The 23,623-nt window shown below is 42.0% G+C and overlaps 1 protein-coding gene and 1 long non-coding RNA gene across 3 annotated transcripts in view; one reads left to right on the top strand and one right to left on the bottom strand.

Moving 5' to 3' along the window:
- LOC128422327 (chromatin remodeling regulator CECR2) overlaps positions 1–12,324 on the bottom strand; it is a 123,857-nt gene extending 111,533 nt beyond the window's left edge. The window contains exon 1 of the mRNA XM_053406204.1: positions 11,537–12,324. Within this exon, the coding sequence (XP_053262179.1) occupies positions 11,537–11,791 (255 nt within the window). The 5' untranslated portion in view covers positions 11,792–12,324. The remainder of the gene's footprint in view (positions 1–11,536) is intronic.
- A 336-nt stretch (positions 12,325–12,660) lies between these two features.
- LOC128422334 (uncharacterized) lies at positions 12,661–20,714 on the top strand. Of its 2 annotated transcripts, none has more exons than XR_008332480.1 (2): positions 12,661–12,955; positions 19,024–20,714. It is a non-coding gene; the product is annotated as an uncharacterized LOC128422334 (long non-coding RNA). The 2 variants fall into 2 exon arrangements; XR_008332481.1 differs by lacking the exon at positions 12,661–12,955 and adding an exon at positions 16,093–16,181.
- Positions 20,715–23,623: the final 2,909 nt, after the last annotated feature.

Below are 23,623 nucleotides of genomic sequence, written 5' to 3'. Positions count from 1 at the left end.
GATCAGGGGGCATCCCTGGTCGATCCTTGAACCCCCCGTTACTTTTCTAAGAAAAAAGGGGGGAAAGCTCAACAATTCTGGTCAGTCCTCCAATGACAATGGGTGGATCACTGCCAGATTTTTTTTACTGTGAGTAGATTGCAGTCTCTTGGGAGTTGGGCATGCCTGCATTAGGTTATAGGAGAGGGAGAGAGATGGGCCTGCAGTTCTCTATCAGCTCTGTTGAGAAACCAACAACTTATTGTAAGCCAGAGGGACAGAACTGTCTTATAACTGACATTTGATTTTTCAATGACTTTCAGAGCCATTTTCAGTTGAAGAGAGGAATAAAAATGCTTCAAATAAATAAATTTTATTATCACAGAGACTACTATTGTGAATGAGTGGCTTTATTCTTATCTTGCATACATTTGAGCTCTGCATAGAAATGTCATAGACACAATTTCATGGCCTTTTCACCCATTGTTTATACCCCCCCAATATATATGTCTGGCAACCAAGGATAACACTTTATGCTTCTGATAAACTCTAGTCCATGAAAGCATATGTCATAATAAATCTGTTCATATTGAAAGTGCTATAACTCTCTGTTGTTTATATTGACATAAGAACCATCAAAATGGTTGAGGATTGAAGTCGTACAAGCTGGAGAAAGAGTAGAATAGGCAAGAGCAATGGGTCAGCAAAGTTTTATGGTAAAAATATGCCGTGTTTCAATATTGATACTGGAGGGGACAGGTAGAAGGAACTAGTTGGGAAGGAGACATTACCACCAAAGGCAATCCACAAGTGATATTGTTTTCACTGGAGACCAAGACTTAACTTGTGTTCCCCAGAAGACAGACTGCTGACACAGTCTTGGATATCATTTCCAGTTTCTCAGCTAGATTAATAGGCTGTTCATATCTTTTCAATATTCTGGTACTTTGAAGTGTTCAGTTACTGGAGCTGCCTCAGAGATATACATATATGAAAAATAAATGTATATTATTGCACATGCAACTCCCTCATGTCCCACTGAACTTTTGACCTGGTCAATACTGAGCCACCTCCTCCCCTCCAAACCACAGCTGCGAAGTCTTGAAAAGAAGAACCCTGAGCCTTGTCAGGCAGCTGCCTCTGCTGAAGCCAGCATGGGGGCTTGGCTGTTCAACACTCTCTTCTCATAACAATGCCCAGAGCCTGGCCTGATGGATGCACTGCTTTATCTGAGCCAAACGGCTCTGTAAATCCACTCCCCTTCTTCAGCCTCTCATTACGCAATGATCCAAGAAAAAGAAAAAGAAACATCTGCTTCCCAGATTCTGAGGCATACAGCTGTTGGTGGCACCCCACATCTGGAAGCATCACTTTCTTCCAGTCTAGTAAGCACAAGGTTGTAGACTGACAATGAAAAAGAGAGTTCAGGTTGCAGTGCTGAAAATCAAAGTTTTTTTCAAGTAACTTCCATGAAGAGATCTATAAAAGTTCAGACCACAGTAAAGTTCTCTTCTGTTCTTTTAGCACCACTAATTACCCCAATTCAAGCAGAGCTTATAGGCTTGCATAGATTCAGGTCTGGTAAAAATTCCAAGTGCCCTGGATATTAAGGCACCTAAAAAATGGAAATATTTACTCAGTGCCATGCAAGGCCATCATTTAAAAATGTGATGTTGATATTCAGGCATTTGAAATATTTTACCAACTCTGTTAGACATTCCCATTATTTTGGCATGTACAGTTTTTAAAAATTCAGACGGAAAGTTTTTACACCAAATTCCAATTGCTTATGCACTACCAAGGATCTCTAGCTGATGTGAAATACAGAACTTTTGTGAAATACAGAATATTTCCTTCTCTTTAGGACTTGTTTTCTGAAGGACTGTAAGATCCCAGTGAACACCAAGCATATGGGCCACTCCAAGGTTTAGGATGGTGACATTCTAATACCTTCATTTCTCTTATTTATAAATAGCACTGGAAACAAATCAGTTTCTTGCACCATTACTCAATAATCTTCAACTAGCAGTTGTTCCACCCAACTATAGCAGAGATAGAGATGAGACTGCATGGCCCACTCCCATCAATTTCGCTAGGACCAATATTATTTGGTTCTCAGCTCCCAGGACTGACTCTTCTCTCTCACTGGCCACTGAAACAGTAATTTAAATGTGGATAATTTGTACTCTTTTTCTTTTGCAGCACATCTATTAGATTAAAAACTTGAAGGCAGAGGTTCTATTGTTTTCCTAACTTTGTACAACAACTGGCAAACTTTCTTTTTTTAAAAAAACAAACACCTCTCTGTTAAGTATTTGTTATGTTCTAGATTCTATGTTATTAAGCACTTTATAAATAGTAATAACACATTCTTTTCCCTTCTGACAGTACTCATCATTAGCATTATTTATTGATTAAAAAACACAAAACTGCACAATGGGGTGCAGTACAAATATGTTATATTATTTCTGGATCCAGATATGACTCAATGCCGGGCTGAAAACCATACATGGCAACTCTCACTATGAAGAGAGAACCTGGGAAATCATTAGCTAATTGTTTTGTGGACATATCAAAACTCAGGCTGACCTGGAAAAAGAAATGTGCATTGTGGGCCAAAAAAGGATCATGAAGGTTTCTCCAGCAATGTTAGCTAAAAGATAATGTCAAGTTCTTGCTTTTCTTGCTGCAGCTCATAGAGCTCAGGAAGCTTGGCCCTTAGAAACATCTGGGACTTGGCAAGGCCATTAACCAAATTAGGTTTGCAATAATGAGGCAGATATTGTCCATCATTTATTTTATTATTAATATTTAAAGGTATTAAGAAATCTTGTCATCTCATAAAACATCGGGGAAATGTACAGCAATACATACACTCACAACTTACACACATTTAACTTTTGTGCATTCAGGTTTATGAGCCTGGCCAAAAAAAGGGGGGGTTAAATGGCAGCGGAAAGGAGGTAGGCATTTGGGGGGGGCACTTTGGCAATCCCATCTGCCATTGCAGCCAGTGCATTTTGACTATACACAATTTTTGTTTTCGGTGCTATCCCCAGAACATAATCCCCAAATAAGTTGCATGCTTACTGTATGTAATCAATAAAAATGAGAATAATAAATAAAAACAGTACAAAATACGGTAATCATTAACTGATTTTAAACAGCTTGCATAGGCCTATCAGCAGTGAAAAATAAAAAATAAAGGGTCTTCAAGAGATACCTGAATGTCAAAGGCCAGGATGCTTGCCAAATCCCTACTGGAAGAGCATTCCATAGCATGGGACAGGTGACACTAAATGCCCAGCTTCTGGTTGAGACCAATCAGGCCTCTGTAACATGGAAGACAATTAACAGTGCTCCTCTGAATGATCTCAGTAATTGAACTGGGATAGAAAGGCTCTGGTGGTCCTTAAGGTATCCTGGACAAGTTGTTCAGGGCTTTATATATCAACACAATAACCTTGAACCTTGTGTGGTAGCTTTTGAGCAGCTAGTAAAGGTATGTTACCAGAGGTGGCCACCTGCCTCCATCAGCAATCTAGTCACTATCTAGTGAATTCTGTACTAGCTGGAGCTTCAGGCCCAGGCCAAAGGGCAGCCACACAGATTACATTACAGCCTCAAGGTTACCAATGCATGGACTATGATGACCAAGATATCCCAATCAAGATACAGCTGGCATACCAGACAAAGCTGGTAAAAGGCAGTCCTAGTCACTGGTCAGTTAGGCAGCTAATGACACATATGTATCCAGGAGTATCCACTCTTCAGAGGGAGTGCAACCTGAACAGGCTACTTACTGACCTATCTTCGAGACATGGGAAGCACAGAGTTTCTGCTTTCCCAAGAATGAAACTCAGTTTACTGGCCCTCATCTAATCTACCACTGCATTAAGGCACTGATCCAGAGCTTGCACAGCCTCTCCTGATCCAGATATTATGGAGAGACAGAGCTGTATGTCAGGCATAGACAAACTCGGCCCTCCAGATGTTTTGGGACTACAACTCCCATCAGCCCTAACCACTGGTCCTGTTAGCTAGGGCTGATGGGAGTTGTAGTTCCAAAACATCTGGCGGGCCGAGTTTGCCTATGCCTGCTGTATGTCATCAGTGTACTGATGGCACCATGCTTCAAAACCTTTAATGACCACCTTCATACAAATGCTAGAGAGCATTGCGGACAAAATGGTGCCCTGCAGAAACCCATCCCATACAGTTGATCTAGGAGTAGTCAATGGTATCAAAGGCCACTGAGAGATCAAGTAAGTATAATAGTGTCATTTGATATTGTTATCCATCAGGGTGATCAAATTTGATGCAGTTTCCAAACCAGGCCTAAAGACAAATATAAATAATCAGTGTCATCCAGAAGCACTTGCAGTTGCTCCACACATTCCTTTTCCACCTCCCTCCCAAAGGAGAATATATTTAATTTCTGACAAAAGAAATACATAGGGCTGCAATGTAAATTACATTGGTCAAATAATTTCAACTGAACACCTAATAAAGGTAAAGGTACCCCTGCCCGTACGGGCCAGTCTTGACAGACTCTAGGGTTGTGCGCTCATCTCACTCTATAGGCCGGGAGCCAGCGCTGTCCGCAGACACTTCCGGGTCACGTGGCCAGCGTGACGAAGCTACCCTGGCGAGGCAGAGCCACACACGGAAACGCCGTTTACCTTCCCGCTAGTAAGCGGTCCCTATTTATCTACTTGCACCCGGGGGTGCTTTCGAACTGCTAGGTTGGCAGGCGCTGGGACCGAGCAACAGGAGCGCACCCCGCCGCGGGGATTCGAACCGCCGACCATACGATCGGCAAGTCCTAGGAGCTGAGGTTTTACCCACAGCGCCACCCGCATTTTATAACAACTGTTAAACTAATGCCTCCCCTCTTGCTCGCTCTTCTAGTGATGATGTACATCCAGCAACTCAATTTCCTGTGTAACTCATACTGAAAGCAGAAGTAACTCCAAGCATGGCATTTGGAATACACAGTACATTATCTCTGTGTATCAACAGACAGAATATGAGGAGGAAAAGGAACAAACCCGGCCAAAATATATCCTTCCTTCCTGTTCGTTATTCTTGTTAATCAGCTTTTTATCCTCAACATGTACCTGTGCCCTGTTCTTCCTGGAAAGGGGGATCAGGATCTTGGCCGTGATTTTTAAAATAATAGTTTAAGTCTCTTCAACTACGTCAATAGTGATAATTACTGTCTATCGTTTTACAAGTCTATTGCCTAATCTTCAAGATGTATACTTCTAACAACATAAAAGTCAGAATTAATCCAATAAATTGTTGATGTGCCAAGGCATATGATAGTTTCAAGACTGCCATCCAGACTGAAGGGGCTAAAGCTTCAGTTAAAAGCACACTTACCAGGAAGTAAGTTTTACTGAATACAGAGAAGCTTACTCTTGAATAAAATGCACAGGATCAGACTGTCTGTAACACATGCTGCCTATGCTCTTTTGCATTTTCAGCACTGAAATTACCTAGAAGAGAAGGAATAATGGCTGTGCCAATAAGGGCCACAGAAATTTTCTGTCTATCTGCTGTATCAGAAATGCCAAAGTATCCACAAAGACAAGACTGTTAAGGAGTTTGTCATCTGAAAAACCGTAGAAGCAGAAACAGTCCAAGTTCAGGAGCAAGTGTATGTTACTCATTTGTGCTGCCCAAGCTCTATGTGAAGCTTCATTATTTTTTTAGCTGTGGCATCTGAAGCAAGGTGGTGAGGAACTGTTTCCATGGGGCCTGGAAAGACCATACGCATCCATCAGGCCTGCTGGTCCTGTGACAGGACCATCTTCCAGGTAAGTAGATGGGTTTGAGTGATGTCAGCTTCTGCCATTGACTCAATAAATTTACAGGGTTAAAACAAATGTGTTTCTTGTGTTTGTTACACAACACTGAAAAGACAGGCATCAACAGAAGGCTGAAATTCAAGTTACTAAAAAAAGAACATGGCAGACACAATTAGTAGTCTAGAGATGATTTTGTAGAATGGGTTCTTGCTCTTCCACACACACATCATCCCCTATTTCTGAGAATACAGTTTGACCTCAAGTATGACAAGCTTCAGGTAGAATGGGGACATATATCCTGTGCCCCAAGCCTGATGTGGTCATGGAACTGCCACTTAGATGGAGGCATAACTGCTGGTACTATGGACTGCCATTCAATGGAAAATCCATAGTGACACTAAGGTGGGTCCTCTAGGGGGGAAATCTGCATGTCAAAAGAGAAACAAAAGAAGAGGAGAATGCCAAAAACACTAAAGAGACCATCATGCTAAGCCTTTAGATATAAAGTGCTCAGAAATTATATGAACAAGATATGATGTGGAAACACCAAGATAAGACTGGATAGAATTATGAACTTTGTTTGGACTGAATGGGACTGATTTGGACATTAATGCAGTAATAAGAAGATGATCTGAATCCCCCTTTGGATCTTGAAGTATGGGTCCCCCCAACAAAATTTAAAATTTGGCTTTGTAATTTGGAATTTATACGATGTGATTTAATTTGATGTGATTGGCCAGTTAATAAAAATTATTTTTTTAAAAAAATAGATATAAAGTGCTCAGCATCCAAAGCTGGTGTAAATGGTTGGGTTATCACCCAAACATTGATCATTCTATTTAACTCTGCTTCTGTCTGTCAAATGTTCATAATCTCTTGTATTATAGAAATCTCTAAGGACCAATTCATATAACTGTGGCACCACAACAAATAGAAAAGCTACTGAACTCATGGATAGTTGCTGAACATAACAAATATACAAAGGACAAGTTCTGTTTCATCAATTCAGTGAGTGAATCCACTATCAGCTTCACATGTTCATTATGGTTAAGTCATTGGAGCTTACAAGTCCTTGTAAAGTGATAAAATGTTTGAGTATATAATCAATAAAATCACTCTTTGCCAATATTTTCAATGTCTTTAATAAACACCACATTTAATATAAATATTCCTATGAATAAAAAAGTGCTTCATTCAAATGTTGTTTAACATAAATGGGGTGGGGGAGAGATTTCAGAAAAAAGAGCTGTTTTTATTGACATCCCTCTTCCTATGATGGAGAAAATCATACAAATTGCTCTGTGCAAAATGCTTCTCTCCTGACACCTGTAGCCATAGTAGAGAGTTGCAAAAGGGGAAAGTGCTGTCCACAGCTGTAATCCCTGTGGTAGATTAAAACAATGCTGAAGATATTCCAGACTTTTTATCACTTTACTGGCCCTTTGTTCCTGTCCAACTATAGCACAAAAGTACAAATGGTTGCACCCTCAGCAGTCCATGTTGTGAAGGGTCACAAGAGATTCAATGTACAAGCAATGATGTCAAGTAGAAGCGTTGACATTTATTTTGTCAGCCTCCTTTCTGAAGTTTGAACCCATATGGGACTCCCATGTTTAGAGGGGAAATGGAATTCACCAACCTACCCTGCAGTGTTTCTCTGCCTTCCATCTATCTTTTTACCATCTGTCCTGTCTATAGATTTTCCAGGAAGGGGGGGGGGCTGCACATTCCCAAAAGGCTCTTCCTACCCCTTCCTACTCTTCCATTTCCCCCAGATGTGACCCCATTTAGAAGCCATTGCATAAAGTTTATGCAATTGTGCCTCTGTCTCACTTATTTTCAGCGATAACAAACTTCTATTTTATGTCCCACCAAAAAAAGAAAAGAGATTCTTATACCCTTTTTTACTTCTTGCCAAATAATAGTCTACTCTAAATGAACACGTTAAAAATATAGAGGGAGGAGTTTGGGGAGGGAAAATCAAACACAGCATGACACAAAATCAGAACTTCTTCCCCATCCCCCAAAAGAGGAGGCAGTTGCTCCTCCAGACCATATTAAATGTTTACATTTGACAAGCACCTTCTAGAAACTGAAGTCCAAACTCACTTTTGAAGCAAACCAGATGCTAATTTGGGCTTCCAAAGGTGAAAGGCTAGTGCAATTGCCCTTTATCATTGTAAATTCAAGATCTTTCCCCCTTGCTTCATGTGCTTGGCAAGAGAACCTCCTCTTGAGAGTCTACATCAATAGGTGGGGGAGGGGCCCTCTTTGATAAGGAACTCCATCACTGGGAGATCCTTCCTCCTTTCAAAAATTTAGCACTGCATAAAGGATTCTCTCCAAAATTAACATCCTTCAAAGAGTTTTAAGAATTCTCACATGCTGTTGAACTGAACATCTTTAGAAAGGTGGCTTGCTAACCTTTGAAAATCAGAGGCATCTCATTGCAATTCCTAACCCTCCTAGAATGAATCTAGCTAAAGGGAAGATTTAAAGACACATAAATATAATCTTGACGTGCCTCCTCCCATTTGTACCATTCACATCCAAAATATTCAGCACAGTACTGTGGTGACAATTATTCAAAATAATAGCAGGCACACTTAAGCACATTCGTAGGAAAGACCTGTGAATGTCTAACTGTTGGGCTGTGATTGGTGGTCAGTCACACCTACAAAATGTATTAGATCAGAAGATGGAATGCATTGTGAAAATTAGTCACAAGATTCTGCTACAGTGAATAGGTGTTAGTGGCAGTGCAAATTCATCCCAAATTTATATTGTGCTCCCTACAAAAGGATTTAGAAACTGAGTCACTAATAGTATATACCTCTTAAAGGGTTGCTTTCAACCAGCAATTCTCAAAATTTCAGTACAGAATTATGAATACATGCATGCTTCCGTCAGTAGGTTGCAGAATCGCATCCCCTGCCTTATAAATGGCCAGTGTCCAACAAGACACAGCAATTAACAACCTGAGGGCAAGTGACATTTTAAAAGGGGGAAAAAGTGAACAGATTCTTTATTATTCCTTCAGGGAGCAATGTAACTTATACTGATTTCTGTCTAGCTAGCTTCCACCCGGCTTTCCTCAAGTTTTCAGTCAAGAATGATACTTGTATAGGTCACAAAAGACCAAACTCCTCCTAGCACTGCCACCATTTTGAGTAGTGAATGTGTTTTCTATAATTACAAAGTGCTGTCCATTACATACATATTTTATAGAATCATAGAATCGTACAGGATCATCTAGTCCAACCACCTCTGATGCAAGAATCTCAACTAAAAGCATCCATGTCAGAGGGCCATCCAACTTCTGCTTAAAAATCAACAGTGAAGGAGTGTCCACCACCTTCTGAAGTATTATAATACTTAGTAGGTTAGTAAATGCTTCAGCTGATATGACAGTCTGCAATGTTAAAGTAGCAATATCCCAGTTTCTAATAGGCTTCTAAAGATCTTTACATGTCGACACACACATCCTTTTCATTTGTCTTCCAAATCCTGCATTGCAGTAATAATTGAACAGCAGTACCAACCCACCCTTTTAGACATCACACCCCAACTTCTTAATATTTCATTTTTGCAATTTCCCTTAGACTCTCTTAGACTGGAAATCAACCTCTGGTTCTTGGCAAGAACAGTCTTTGATGTACAGTTTAAAGTTTGAAAGAGCATCAGAGGCACCAAAGTTGTTACATCTGCTATAAACAGATGGCAAACCCCAGGTTTAATCACATTGGCCTAAGCTGCTTAGGATCTTGGGAGTATGAGCCAGAGCCTCTGGGAGGTCTGTTGTGGGTACAATCTCTCTTTCTCTTTCTCTCTCTCACTCACACACCCCGTTCTTCCATCTGATCTCATTAACCATATTTATTGAATTCTACAACACACCACAAGAAGGAGTAAGGTCACCGCCTCAAGTTGCTGCACTTTTATCTGTAACATTCAACACTGAAAAAGTACATAGAATTGTATTTTAAGGGTGTGCACTGAAACAAACGGGTGAGCAACTACTTCAAAAAACTCATTGTAATACTGAACTGATTGACAAAATACCCCAAATTCCAGAAAAGGGTCACTAAAAACTATAAAACTGAGAGACAAGTGTAGCTTTCTAATTGTAGCAATATAGTAGTATCAAAGTATTTTTCTGCCACTTGCATGATTATCCGTTTACTGAACCTGAGCCCTATGAACTAAGCAGATTTCCGAACTTTATTTGAATTAATTTAAACTTGCTGCCACTCTTTAAACAGAATAGATCCAAACTCCTGAGAATACTGAAAATGAGTGGAGAATGGGGGGGCTGAACACACACACACTCTTCTGGATTGTCACAAAGCTCAGAGCTCGATTGTCACAAAGCCCCAGGGCAGCATGTGGCACCTCCATCACAAGCAGGCAGAAGTAAAACTCCATTCTCTCCTACTCATCCTTTCCCTGAAGGGATAATGGCAGCAAAACAACAAACTCTTCCAAGCTATCAGTCAGGGCCACCAAAGGAGGGGGGAGGGAGAGGAAGGACAGAGATCAGCACTGTCCTTTCCTACGGGGACTGGGGGATCTAACAGTCTCTTTCCTTCCTCCCTTGACCAATATGGGAGCTTGGGGGAAGGAAGAGGGCAACAAAAGGGGTGTTTTTAGAATTAGGAACAGCCTCCCCCCAGTTTACTGGTGAGTAGGCGGGTAAAACAATACGTTCGAGGTAATAGACTGACGGAGCCCGTTTCGGTTTAGCAGTGTTTGTAGCAATTCAGATCGGTCTTGATTCAGTCCTCCACCGGTCTCGCACACTTCGGGTCCTGGTGGAACAGGCAAGGACAGATCCAGACCAACCCACCCACCCCTCATTCCTTGGATTTGCAAAGACTCTCCTAATCACGGCTGTTATCTCACTAGGGGAAAAGATTGTGAAGGCTGGTGTGGTCATCATCCCCATCCCCGCCACTCATTTGTTAGATACCCTCGAAACGTACAAAAATTAAGAGGTGAAAAACAAAACAAACATGTACTTTGTCGCAGTTCTCCATCTATGTGTAACGAATTCTGCCGCCACCCCTTGCCCTCCAGGAACTGCACGTCCTTCGATTCATCAATCGCTAAAAGTACTTTGGAGACCAAGCATGCATCAGCCATTTCAGTGCAACCGTGCATATTTACTCAGAAGTAAGTCCTACTAGTTTCAACGGGGCTTACTCCAAGATAAGTGAGAGAAGGGTGGCAAAGCCACCCAGGAAGAGTTAAGAGCATGATTGCCGGCACTTTTAAAAATGAAATTAATAATATATTTTTTTTTAAGAAATCCGGGAGAACGGGTGAAAACATTCAGCCAACATCCCTTTCTGGAGAAGGATCAATATCGAACTCGCCGAACAAAACTCTCTTGTCTTAAAAGAAAATTGGGCAGACAATAACAAGTAGGGGGTGGGCGGGTCGCAGTTGTTTTTTCTCCCTCTCTCTCTCTCTCTCTCTCTCTCTCTCACACACACACACACACACACACACACACAGCCCACTGACCCTAAAAGCCTTCCGGCTAAGGAGAGAGGGAGAGAAGGCAGGCAAAACAGAGGCGAGCGGAGTTATTGTCCCGTCCCATCCCTTCTCCTCCTCGAGGGGGAGGCGGGGCCGCCGGATCGATCGGCCGGTCCCATTTATCGACCGAGCGGGTCCCTCTCTCTTTTCCACTTCATCTTTTAATGTTATTATTATTATTATTATTTCGGAGCGCGACTCACCTCGATCTCGAAGTCGGGCAGTCGGAAAGCGGTCCTGAAGAGGGAGCAGAAGTGAGCGATGGCCGGCACTTCCCACCAAGAGCGCAGCTCGCTCAAGAGACCGGCCGCCGCCGCCGTCGCTGCCGCCGAAGTCCCCTCCGGATCTCCGCTCGCGGCTGCCGAAGCGGCAGAAGCAGCAGTAGCAGCCGCCGAGACCACCACCACTCCTCCTCCTCCTCCTCCGCCACCACAACCACCGTCCTCCTCCGGGCACATCGCCCCTTTCCCCAGCGCCCCTCAGAGACCGCTGCTTTGCCGGTGTCCGCCGCGAGAGAGACGGGGGTGGGTCTCCTCCTTTTCCTCCCCACCCCGACCGAAAGGACTCTCTTTTTTTCTCTCTCTCGCCCTCAGCCTCTCTCAGCAGCCGCAGCTGCCCCCTCCGCGCCGACTCCTCCGCATGGGGCTTGTCCGGGCTGGCGCCTCCTCAGCCGCCGCCTCCTGCTCCTCCTCCCTCGCTTGCTCGCGGGTCTCTAAGGCAGGCGGGGGCGGCGCTGCTGCTGGAGGCTGCCGCCACACGGACCCATCTTCCACCTTCACCTCAGGTCGCCGCTACTGCCCCGTCCATACAATGTATATTTATAGATATTATTTTATATATATATATTTAAAAGGAGGAGAAGAAACTGGGCTTCAACCAGCCGGGGAAACAGATGGGGCTTAGGAAGGGGGGGGAAAGGGCGCTGGGGGCGGGTGAGAGCGACTCGTGCGGACGCGATGCGAGGAGGGTGGCGACGACGGGGGGACGGTTGTCGAGCGCGCGACGGTGAGAGGCGGGGTCCGAAAGATAAGGAAGGCGTGTCTGCGCGAGCAGGGGGCGGGGTCTGGCCGGCAGGGCGCGCGGGGGAGGAGGAGCAGTATTTGTATGGAAGGAGGGATCAAACTCCTCTCATGCGTTGGGACAGAGGGGGGGGGGAGGCGGGAGTATAGCCCAGAGAGGCAGGAGGAGGAGCCTATGGGCGAACTTTTTAGGCGAGCGGAGGAGCCCGCGCGCGAGTCGTGGGAGGAAGGGGCGGAGCTTCGACAGCGAATCGTGTGGAGAAAATGGGCTTCTGGAGAGCCGTTAAAAGGCTGGTGAGCGCAAGTTAAAAAAAAAAAAACCGGGAGGAGGAGGAGCCGGCATTGGAAAGCTCTCCGCGCACGAGGCGTAGGCGGGGCTGCTCTTTATCATAACAACACCTTCGCCCCGCCTTTTTTCCTACGGGCAGCCAATTGGGGACCTCGCGCTGGGCGGGGCTCTTGATTAAAGCGTTCCCTGTGGCTGTGAGGAAAGAAGGGGGGGCTCTCTTTTTGTAGGCGAAGGAGGTTGGCGGAGGCGGGGTTTTCTCTCTTCGAAATTTAGTTACGCTCTGAGCACCGCAGTAGTTCAGAGCTGCTTACCCGGTGGGTTCTCTGCTGAAGGCGGGAGGGAGGCCCTGTTTTTTTTTGCATTCTCAGAGGATTTTGAGTCAGCAATTCAGTTAGTGGAGTTTTTATTTTATTTTTATTTCTCGGATTCCGTGAGATAATATATTTTTTTAGGGCTTCTTTCTGTGAAGATGTTTAGCCTTCGCAAATTATGCCTTGAGGTCTTTTTGTAACTTGGATGCTCAGCGATCCTGTTACTCAGTGGTTGTGATACCATTCTTCGCTTCCTTTTGTTTTGTTTTTTACTTGGTTATTGTTCATCTCTGATTTTTAGACGAACGAAACGTGAAATTATAAAAGGGTTAAAATGACTCTGCTACGCAGCCTGTGCTACAAAACTAAATTGCTTAGGCTTCAAGTGGTTTTATTTCCCAGATTGTGTATAGGATTTTAAGCCTCGACGCGTATGTAGTAACTGGTAGTGCGCAAGTCTTTGCGTGGCTAAAAGGAACGTCTTGCTGGGCGTATTTGATCCAAGGGTTTCCTTCTCTCTGCTTGGAGGCGGAGATTTCTGACAAATACTGTACTGCAAGGAGTAAATGGTGTGTGTATTGCAGTTTTGGCAAACTTGCCGTTCATATACAGGATTGATTTAGTATTCCTCACTGTTGTACTTTCAATTGGGGGAACTAGTTATAGGGGAGAGTGTCCCGTTTCCCCCACTTCAAAACGTGCTTGTGGTTTATAACCCATTTTTGGTGATTTCGAATACAGAACTCTAGGATTATAAATTTCTCTGCAGTCGTTACATGAAATCTTTGGGTTTACAGAGTTTAAATGGGAACTAAGCACACCCCTTTTTTTGAAAAAATCCAGAACAGAATTGGGAGTGATTAAAACCCGCTTGTTTATTTAAGTGAACGTCTTGGATTGTATCACTCAACTTTTAAACGTGAAAACAGTTCTTGTGTACTTGAAAACTAACAAATTTATTGTGGCGCAATTTAGTGTTTGCAGACTACAAGCCACTTCATCAGATATAAGAAATAAAGTTTCACTGTGTTTTTATGTTTTGTTTGCGGAAGAGTCTGAGCTCTGCCTTCTTTGTGGAGATGCTGCGTTGATGCTTCCTACTTCAAACTAGCAGCCTCTGTTAATGAATGTTTCTCTCCTGAAAGCTATTTACACTCCTCCATCAGGAAGTAATAATAATTCGTTGTAAACTAGCAGCTGTTTTCCAGCCAGAATGTGTTATCAAGTGGAAAATAAACTATAAACAAATCTGAGTTTCTAGAATTTTAGGAGTTTTCAGTTGTTGCTTCAAAACTTGTACAGTTATTTGTAGTTTACTTTAAAAACTTAAATTACTGACAATCCAGAAAAAAGTATGTCTGTTTCTCCATTGAACATCTGCATCTAGATCTCAGGCAGCTGCTCAGCTAGATATATTTATAACCGTTTTGAACAACCAACAAATCCTCAAACCTAACTGTACACACACACACACACACCTGGCGTTGTTGAAAGCAGTGTGAATAAAGAAAATATGAATTGGAATTTTAGAAAGCAAATCTGTGCAGAAAGTAAATTCGGTGTTATAGCAATCCAAAGCAGATACCGACCCCTCCATAAAGACAGAGGTTATACTGCTTAAGAAAGTACCACTTGTTACAAAAGGGCTAGACTAGCTTTTGTGCTCAATAATAATTTTACACTGTTGACACCTTTTTCAATTTAAGTGTTGGCTGTTGTTTTGAATAAGGCATTTCATTCATCTCCCATAAAAACACCAAAAAGAACAGACACCCCAAACCTTAGAATACAAAAGTTCCCAAAATAAATTCATTGCAAGAACAAGAAAACAGTCTGCTTTAAAATGTCCCAAGCCTGTGCAATAACACTGGATTTGGATAAGAGTTGATGGGCAGGTTTCTTCTGCTCTTCAAGAAGAGGAGTATCTAAGAATAATACTAAGATTAATACTTCTGCCTTCCAAAACAGAAGCAAAGTCATTGTCATAGCGATCTGATACTATACCATTGTTGATAGCACCACTGAAATCTGTGGAGTTTCACTTCCAAATTGAAGAGCATAAGTGCAACTTCACTGGGAGGAAGGATGGAATAAAAATAAATTGAATAATACTTAGAAGTATTGAATTCAGAGGGACTTAAATTCCTTGTAGGGGTGCATAATATTTCAGATGTAATCACTGAATGGACTGCATAATGCAGGAAGTGTCTTCCTCACACATTATGCAGTCTGATCCTACACAACTTTTTTAGTGAATAGCCACATTGTTTACATGCAACTTTTTCCAGGTTAGTATGCATAGATTTAAAGCTTGAGAATGGGAGAAAGCCCCATGGCTGTGCAGTTCAATGGGGCTTCCTTCATCAGGTTTGGTGGCATTCCTTTCCAAGCAAACCACTCCCTCTAATAAATAATTCAAGTGGTCAATGGAACACATTTTTTTTCTTAAGGAACCTAAGGGACAAACATTTCCTGGTCCCTCCTACACAAAATCCCCATTCAGTTATGAGCATGCTTAGTAGCCATGGTGTAATCTGGATCACATGGAAAAGAAAAATGGAAAATGAGGGACTAAACTGAGTGTCCTGGAAGAGGATGTAGTTAGCTGGAACCCTGAACAGGAGCTCTGTTGTGGATGTAAGAACTCTGGAATGCTAAAAATACTTCTGGTAATTTAAACTGTTATTCCAGAATTAAAATGAAATTGGAGTGCAGTTAAGTTAAAATTCAAGTTACTTACCAAAGCTGCATCTGACTGCCCTTTTAAACTGAGTAAGGAACTAGGAACAAACTTCAGCCTCATGAGAAGTCCCAGACTCTCCTCAGACTTCAATGTCACTTTTATTATATTAACAAATTTACTCTTGGAGTGAGAGCCAATGTGATGGTGAAATACATGAGCTACAACCTGAAAAGCTCCTGTTTCAAAGTTCATTTCAGCTGTCGGCAGCCTTAGAGAAGCTGGTTTTGTTTTTTAAAAAAAGTGTTGAGTCACACTTAATTTTGTTACAGGACACCAACTATAACATGTATTTCAAACAGCCAGGTTTTCAAGCAACACAGTGGCACCTCCAGTTATGAACTGAATTTGTTCCAGAGGTCCGTTCCTAACCTGAAAATGTTCTTAACCTGAGGCTAATGGGGCGCATCCCGGGGCAAAGTTCGCTACCAGGAGCACCTACTTCTGGGTTAGCGGAGCTCGTTACCTGAAGTGTTTGTAAGGAGGACGGTACGTAACCCAAGGTTCCACTGTATTTTCCTGTTCACAACTTCTGTATAAGTTGCATGGAAACCTGAGCACTTAAAACTTGTGTCATGTGTTTGGGCCATATTTTGTACTTTGGTATCTGTACCCAAGTACAAAAACTCTGAATCTGGTCCTCAGTATCCCCCAATGCCAGCTTACATTGTCTTTTTTTTGTATGTCTTTATTTAAAAAAAAAAGGAAACGTGAAATTGTAGCTCATTACATATGCTTCCTCATTTGTCATAGAAACTGTGAGTTCTAAGTGTCCTTTACTTCAGAACAATATTGTTCCTTGGGGCATAATTGCCCCTTATCTCATACACCAACATTTCACTTTATTGCCATAAGTGGTTCTTAAAGCAATATTACAAAATATTCACAAAATAAAATTGCATTCAGATACAGTACAGGAACTAGAATTCAATACAGTGTTTGAAACTTCCATTGTTCTAAGCGCATTTTGTGATAGGGAATTTCTGAATTCCAGGCATAGTACTACGCCTAAGATTTCAGATTAAAACTTCAGAGTGGAAGGAAAGGAGGACCTTTTTCTGCCCTCCTCCCTTCCAGCTACTCTCTGAAAACTGTATAAGAGACCCTCTTAAGAATATTAGGGGGGTGGGCAAGGGAAGGACTAGTCCATGTGAAAAATAAGCATAATATTTTAGCTGCAGTTCATTCATTTTCATTCCTGTTGTTAAAAAAAGTGTGCCTAGACATTCCATTGTTGTGCCCATAACCTAGGTTTAAAGTGCCATTTAGCTCCTAGCTTTCATATCTGTTTCTAACACTGATTGCATGGTGTCCAAAAAGAACCAGGATTTTTTTAGGTGGCATTTTCTGCCATCATCCTTGAATCATTCTAGGCACTGGCTCCCACCAAAGTTCTCTGTGGCAAAGGAGTGGGGCTGAGAAGCTGGAACTTGTTTCAGCCTATGATGGAAGCAGCCTTCCCTTGCTGGCAGTTGCCAGGTAACAGCTCCCACCAAGGTCCTCTGAGACTATTGAGTGTGGCTGAGCTAGCAACAGCCTTTTGGGGCAAGGAAGTGAACCTAAGCAGCTGGATCTTGCTCAGCCCCTGGTGGAAGCAATCTTCCCTTGCTGCTGCTTCCCTTCTTCATGTTATTGTATTGTACAATAAGTGATGATCAGAAGTAAACATTTTGAACTGTCTTCTATAGTGTTTAACAAATAGAACGTCATTATCCACCAAATTTAAGCACTTAGTGACTTCAGTTAACAATTTAAGCACATAACACCCAGTGAAATAAAAATGCTTAAATTTTGACTGGATCATGCCCATAGATGTTTTTCTTCTTAATGGTCACTACTTTTGTGGCTCAGTAATGTTGGCATCTACAACAGGTGAGCTTCTGTAGAAGAAAGTTTTGGCTTGACAGAGGAATCAGTATCTTATACTATCAAGCTTTGCAAATGCCAGAGAAATAGTATGTTGGATATCATGCGGAGATGGAATGAACTGGGAAATACAATTTTGGCAGTAACATTTAAAATAAAAAATGATGTGTACAAGTGAGACAGGAGCTCTTGTTTACCCCTTCTCATAACACAGGATTAAGAGGCCATCTACTGCTATTGAAAGGCAACAAATTTAAAATGATAAAAGGAAATACTTCACACAGTGCACAATTAACATGTGGAATTCATTATCCTAAGATATTGCTAAGGCCAAGAGTTTAGTAGGTTTGAAAAAAGGAGCAGACATTTATATGGCTATTGAGACCATCTGTGGCTACATTAGATGGGATGAAAAACATTTTTTTTTCTAAGGGATATAAAAATCCTCCTGCTTTAAGGCATAGAATAACAACTTACTGATGGTGGGGATTAGAGAGCAACTTCCCTTTTTGTGCAGGTTCTTTGGTAATTGTCCATTCTAGGATTTTATGCACTTTTCTTTGAATCATGTGGTCCTGGCAGCTGGCAGCAAAGGGATTCTAAATTAGCAGACCTACCATCCATCGTTATAGTGTTCCTAGTATGATGGGAATTACAAGGGCTGCTATACTGCTGTGGATAAACACTACTATGCGTACTGCGCTGTAACATAAGAGTAAATGACAGCATTCCTGAGACTCAAGTCTGGCTGACTTATAAATGTTACACCTCCAATAGAGATCCAGCAATTCTGCTCTCTTCTCAAAGTGTCCACTTCAATATATGCAGGGGGGTGGAGGTTATTATTTACCTGTAACCATTGTTGTGTTGTTTCTCCCCAATTATGCACATGATTTGCTTTTTTGAAAAACCCAGCCTGAGAGAGCTGATTCACATGCACACAAAATGTCAGGCTGAAATGATCATGTCCCTATTTGGAGAAACACTGACTGACATTCAGCTCTGCAATGGGAGGCAGCTGCTCTCTTGAGTATTGTATCAGCCTGTGCTGGATTAAACCAGCTCCAACTACAGTAAGCAAAGTGCACAGGAGGAGACTAAAGACAAGGGAATGATGGTTTATATGAGAAATCTCAAGATCTTTGGAATGTAGGTAAGCTCTCCTGGCAGTAATGCGTGGTGCAATCCTATGCATGCCTACTCAAAAATAAATCCTATTGCTTTAACAAGACTTGCTCATCAGTAACGTGTACCTAGGATTGCAGCCTTAAGAGTACTGTATTAAAAGCATTTCACCCTAAATTATCTGGTAATCCTTATTTCAATCTGAAAGGTAGGTTAGTTTCATTAGCTTTCCTGCTGCAATTTGGTGCTGGGGTGGAGGCTGAGGCAGAGCAAGTTGCTTGCCTGAGGTCACCTAGTAAATTCCTGTCGGAAGTAAAATTCACAATATCTTGTTTTACAGATCGATTTCTGTGATCATACCGGACCATCTCTCATCATCTACAGTAACTTCTTGTTGTTTAGTCGTGTCCAACTGTTCGTGAGCCCATGAACTAGAACACGCCAGGCACTATCTACAGTAATAGCAAACTGTATTTTAAGTGTATTTTGGCAGCATTTACTGGTACTCCTCTGTTACTAGTTTTTAACTTCCTCTCTGTAGGACTTCAGATCCATGGCTCAAAGTCCTGGGTAAGAATGCAAGTTATTGCCTGGCTCCTAAAAATAGATGGTCCCACATAAGCCTCCCTGGGGAGAGTATTCCACAAGAGGGAAGCCTGTAAGGGTCTATTCATGTTGCTACCCTCCTAACCGCTTGTGAATGGGGCACACAGGGAAGACCTCAGGTGATAATTTCATGGTTTGGGTCTTTTCGTATAGGGAGAGGTGGTTCTTGAAGTATTGGGGTCCTGAGCTGTGTTGGGCTTTATGGGTCAAAGCTAGCACTCTGAATTGAAGCTGGAAACTAATTGGAGGTCAGTGCAAATGCGGCCAGAATTGGTGTTACATGTTCAGACCACCCTGCCCTGGTCAACAATCTGGCTGCAGAATTCTGCACTAGCTGAGGTTTCCAATCTGTTTTCAGTGGCAGCCCCATGTACCACACATTTCAGTGATCCAGCCTAGAGGTCAGCGGAGCATAGGCAACAGAAGTTTGGTTATCCATACAAGGGTGCAGTTGAGCCACCAGTCAAAGCTGATTGAAAGCACTTCATGCCACTGAGGCTACTTCAGCCTCAATCAACAGTACTGCATCCAGAAGTACTGTCAAGCTGTATACATGATACTTCAGGGAGAGTAGGCCACAGCCCATCCATCCAGTCTAGGGAACCAGCTAGTAACAGTGTCTCAGTCTTGCTGGATTAATCTTCAGTTTATTGGCTCTCATCCAGTTCTTTACTAAGACAAGACACTCATCTTCCACATCTACTGCCACACCTGCAGATGTAAAATAGAAGTTTCCAAGGCAGTTTCGATGCCAAAACTAGGCCTAAGCCCTGATTGAACTGGATCTAGAAAAATTAGTTTCAACCAAGAGCCTGGATCTAGCCCACACTATCCACTCAAAACACATTCCCTAGTAAGGAAAGATTATCAATCAATCAGTAATTCATTAGATTTTCTGAATCCAGGGAGGGTTTTCCAAAGCAGTGTCTTACCACCACCACCACCTTTAAGTAGGCAGGGACCACCCCTTATCATGAGGAAGCATTAATCAGCTCCCTAGCCCAACTGTCCGTCCCCTGCTAGTTTTTATCAGTTATGAGGGACAAGGTTCATGGTCACAGGTGGTCGCCCATTCTGAACCAAGCACCTTGTCCACATCCCCAAGCCTTATTAACTGAAACACAAAGAGCACAACAAGGCTAGACAGTGTTCTAGGCACCTCTCAATAAAGACTAAGCATGCTTAGTGGCCATGGAAGATTGACAGACTGTTGTTGGTTAATTTGTTTATGTATGCAACAACGGCCGCACGGACTTTATTAGCACAATATTGGAAAGAAGAAGGTGTCCCAACTAAAGAAGACTGGCAAGTTAAACTAATGGAATATGCTGAAATGGCAAAATTGATGATGAAATTAAGAGGAAGAGATGACAATGGATTTAAGGAAAAATGGAAGATGTTTATTGCATATATACAGAAGCAATGTACACAGGTTAATACATTAGCAGGGTTTTAAGATTACTTGTAATTTTATTATGAATTGATAATAGGTGATTTAAATATGTTACAAATTTAACAATGGACATGCAGTATCTTGATAAATAATAGAACCAAGGAAGGGATTAGAGGGAAGTCAATTTGTTTTGTTTTTGCATTGTTGTTTATTTTTGTTATTTTTGGAAAATCAATAAAATGTTATTTAAAAAAAGACCGACTGTTGTTGTGGGTGGGAGTGGATAATGGGAGAGACACAGTGGAGTATTGTGGAAGAGGGTGTGGCTGCCTAGAAACTTCAACAGGAGCACTCTGCACTATGATGTTTTGTTGAAGGTCCCACTTGAGTTTACTATTTCCTTTTGAAAAGAGAAGTATTAACAGAAGTGCTTCTAATTGTGTTTATACACTGAAAATAAAAAAAACCTTAATAATAAAAAAGAACCACCAGAAGTGCTTCTGTGGCTGAGGTTTTGTGCTGATGTAGCAAATAAAATCTAGGAAATGTCTTTTTGTAACTGCTACAAATCAGGCTCCAAAGTAGAAAATGGTTTGTGAGTATTAGTAGTAAAGCTGTAGGTATAAATTAAAAGTAGGAAGCTTAGAGGGATTTTGGGTGGATTGTGTTTGTCTGATTCATGGTGAAAAGGGACTCAGCTCTGGTTCCATGGGGAAGAGTAGTGACTAATCTGTTTAATCATCTCCAGACTCTTCCTGGAATAGTCTTCTTTGTAATGAAGGAGTTGCAGGAAATCCAGGTCTTGTTAACCAAGCAAACAATTAATAGTGGCACTATGTTGGGCTACATGTTGCTAGTTTGATCTGGGTGCGTGGGAATCTCCTTAACTCTGCAACCCTCAACAATATATTTGCTTTGGTCATTTGCATATAATACTATCTCTATTTTATTGGGAGTGAGTCTCATTGAAATAACTGGAATTTACTTCTGAGTAAACATATAATTGGAGGTGTAAATTTATTTACAATGAATGTTGCCTTCCTTTGTCCCAACTCTTTAACCTTCCTCCTAATTTCTTACCCATCCTTCCAGGAAAGAAACTGTAGATTTGGGTGAGTCTGGCCATTGCAACAGAACAGCAGCTGATCTGGTCTCATAGAACACACTATCCGTTTCTTGTGTTGATGGAAAAAGAAGATGAGTAACAGGAAAGCAAAACTGGTTAATTTATATATATAAATCCATACATTTCAGTTGCAGCCTCTTGTTACATTTAAGGTAATGTTTTATTTTACAGTTAGCAGACAGAATTGAGCATTAGAATGTAAGTTGAAGTGCCCTAACAATTAACCTTCTAATTTAAAAGTAATGGCCACTAAATTATGGGGCATGTCTCCTTCTTCCTTCTCCCTGTAATGGTCCTTTGAAGATGATACTAGCCTGCTATGTGAACAAGCAATAAGGTGTAATTAATCCTTCTCTGAAAACGTAAATCAGAGCTTGGCCTAGGGGACGAGAATGGGTGGTGGCATAGCATTAAAGAAGTAAACTATCTGATGAAAATAATATCCAAACCTACTGTACTTCTGTCCACAAAATAATTATGGCTTATCTCTTGCCATAATGTGTGTGTGTTATGTGGGTGAGTAGTAGTAATAAACTAGTGGAGACCAACAAATGCTTGCGGTGCATGGAAAGATGGGGCATGAGGGAAATGGGGACACTGTGCTTGCACACCCAATTTTGGCATTTTCTCATTATAAATCATGTCCATGCATGTTTCTCCATTAGCCTTTCGCATACCTACAGTACATGCACACCTCCATAGGCAAAGAGTGCTCACACCTATTGACTCTTTCCTCAGTTTTATTCCGACTTTCCTTCCCCCCCCCCCACTCATCTCTAACTTTTTATTTGTTCTCCTGTTGTCCCAGCATCTCTCTTGCCGTTCCTCTTGTCTATCCCTGCCTAACCATCACTGTCTACTTCCTTCCAGGTTATGCTCACACTTTGCAAAAGTGCCTCCAAGATGTTTTCCGTGACCAATTTTAGAACTAATGTTAAAAGCTAGTGTGGGAATACTGGCTGGGGAAGCCTGTGAGATGCTTACAGTGGTAGCAGAAGTGAAAAGGGAGCTGTTTGGACAGAACAGCTGGCTAGCAAGTAACGTCCCCCCTTCTTCTTCAAACAGGCTCTCAAGAGTGTCCATGAGACCATCTGAGACCACCATCCTGCCTATGAGACGACCTATGCCTCTCAAAATGATCCACATTATTTGTGCAGTTTGGCAAGATATATAGCCAAAGTTTAAGCTTGGTAACTATGTGGCCAGTCCTGATACAGTGTATCTGAATATATTTCAACACAGAAATAAATGCAAATTAGTATTGTTTCCTCCAGCCCCTCTGGGAGGCAGAACAGTCTGGTGCAGCAACTTGAGGTACCAATTTGCTATGATCTTATTAAGTCACATAAACAGGGTTTGAGGCCTCCTGTCTAAATACTCAGACAGGAGGCCTCAAAGGAAAACGCGAGATAGTTGCAGGCAATGACTCGATAGATGACAGCCTTCATGCTCCACCATAACTACAGCGTTAACAGTAGGGTGTCTTTCTTTTGTGTACATGCTGTATTCCAATTCATGAGATCTAAAATTAATACCCTGGTCATCTATGGCAGTGTTATTTGCAGTGCAGTCTGCGGGTCACATAGTGAATTCTATTGCCTTTGTAGGGTGCATTTTTAAAAATCACCACACCTTCTGTTGAAAGTAATTAAATGACCCTAAATATCTTTACTTGATTCTTCTCTGTAGGGTAGAGTGGTGTCATTGTGATTTTTCTGTTCTCTTTCATCCAGACTGTGTTTTCCTTCGTTTTCTCCCTCCAGCATTACTCTCAGAGCAACACACATAATCTCTCTCACCATTCTTGGCTAGCTT

Source organism: Podarcis raffonei, chromosome 10 (assembly GCF_027172205.1).
Source record: "Podarcis raffonei isolate rPodRaf1 chromosome 10, rPodRaf1.pri, whole genome shotgun sequence".
Classification (NCBI taxonomy): Eukaryota; Metazoa; Chordata; class Lepidosauria; order Squamata; family Lacertidae; genus Podarcis; species Podarcis raffonei.
Note: the sequence above shows the minus strand (reverse complement) of the source record. Positions and strands in the feature narration are given on the sequence as shown.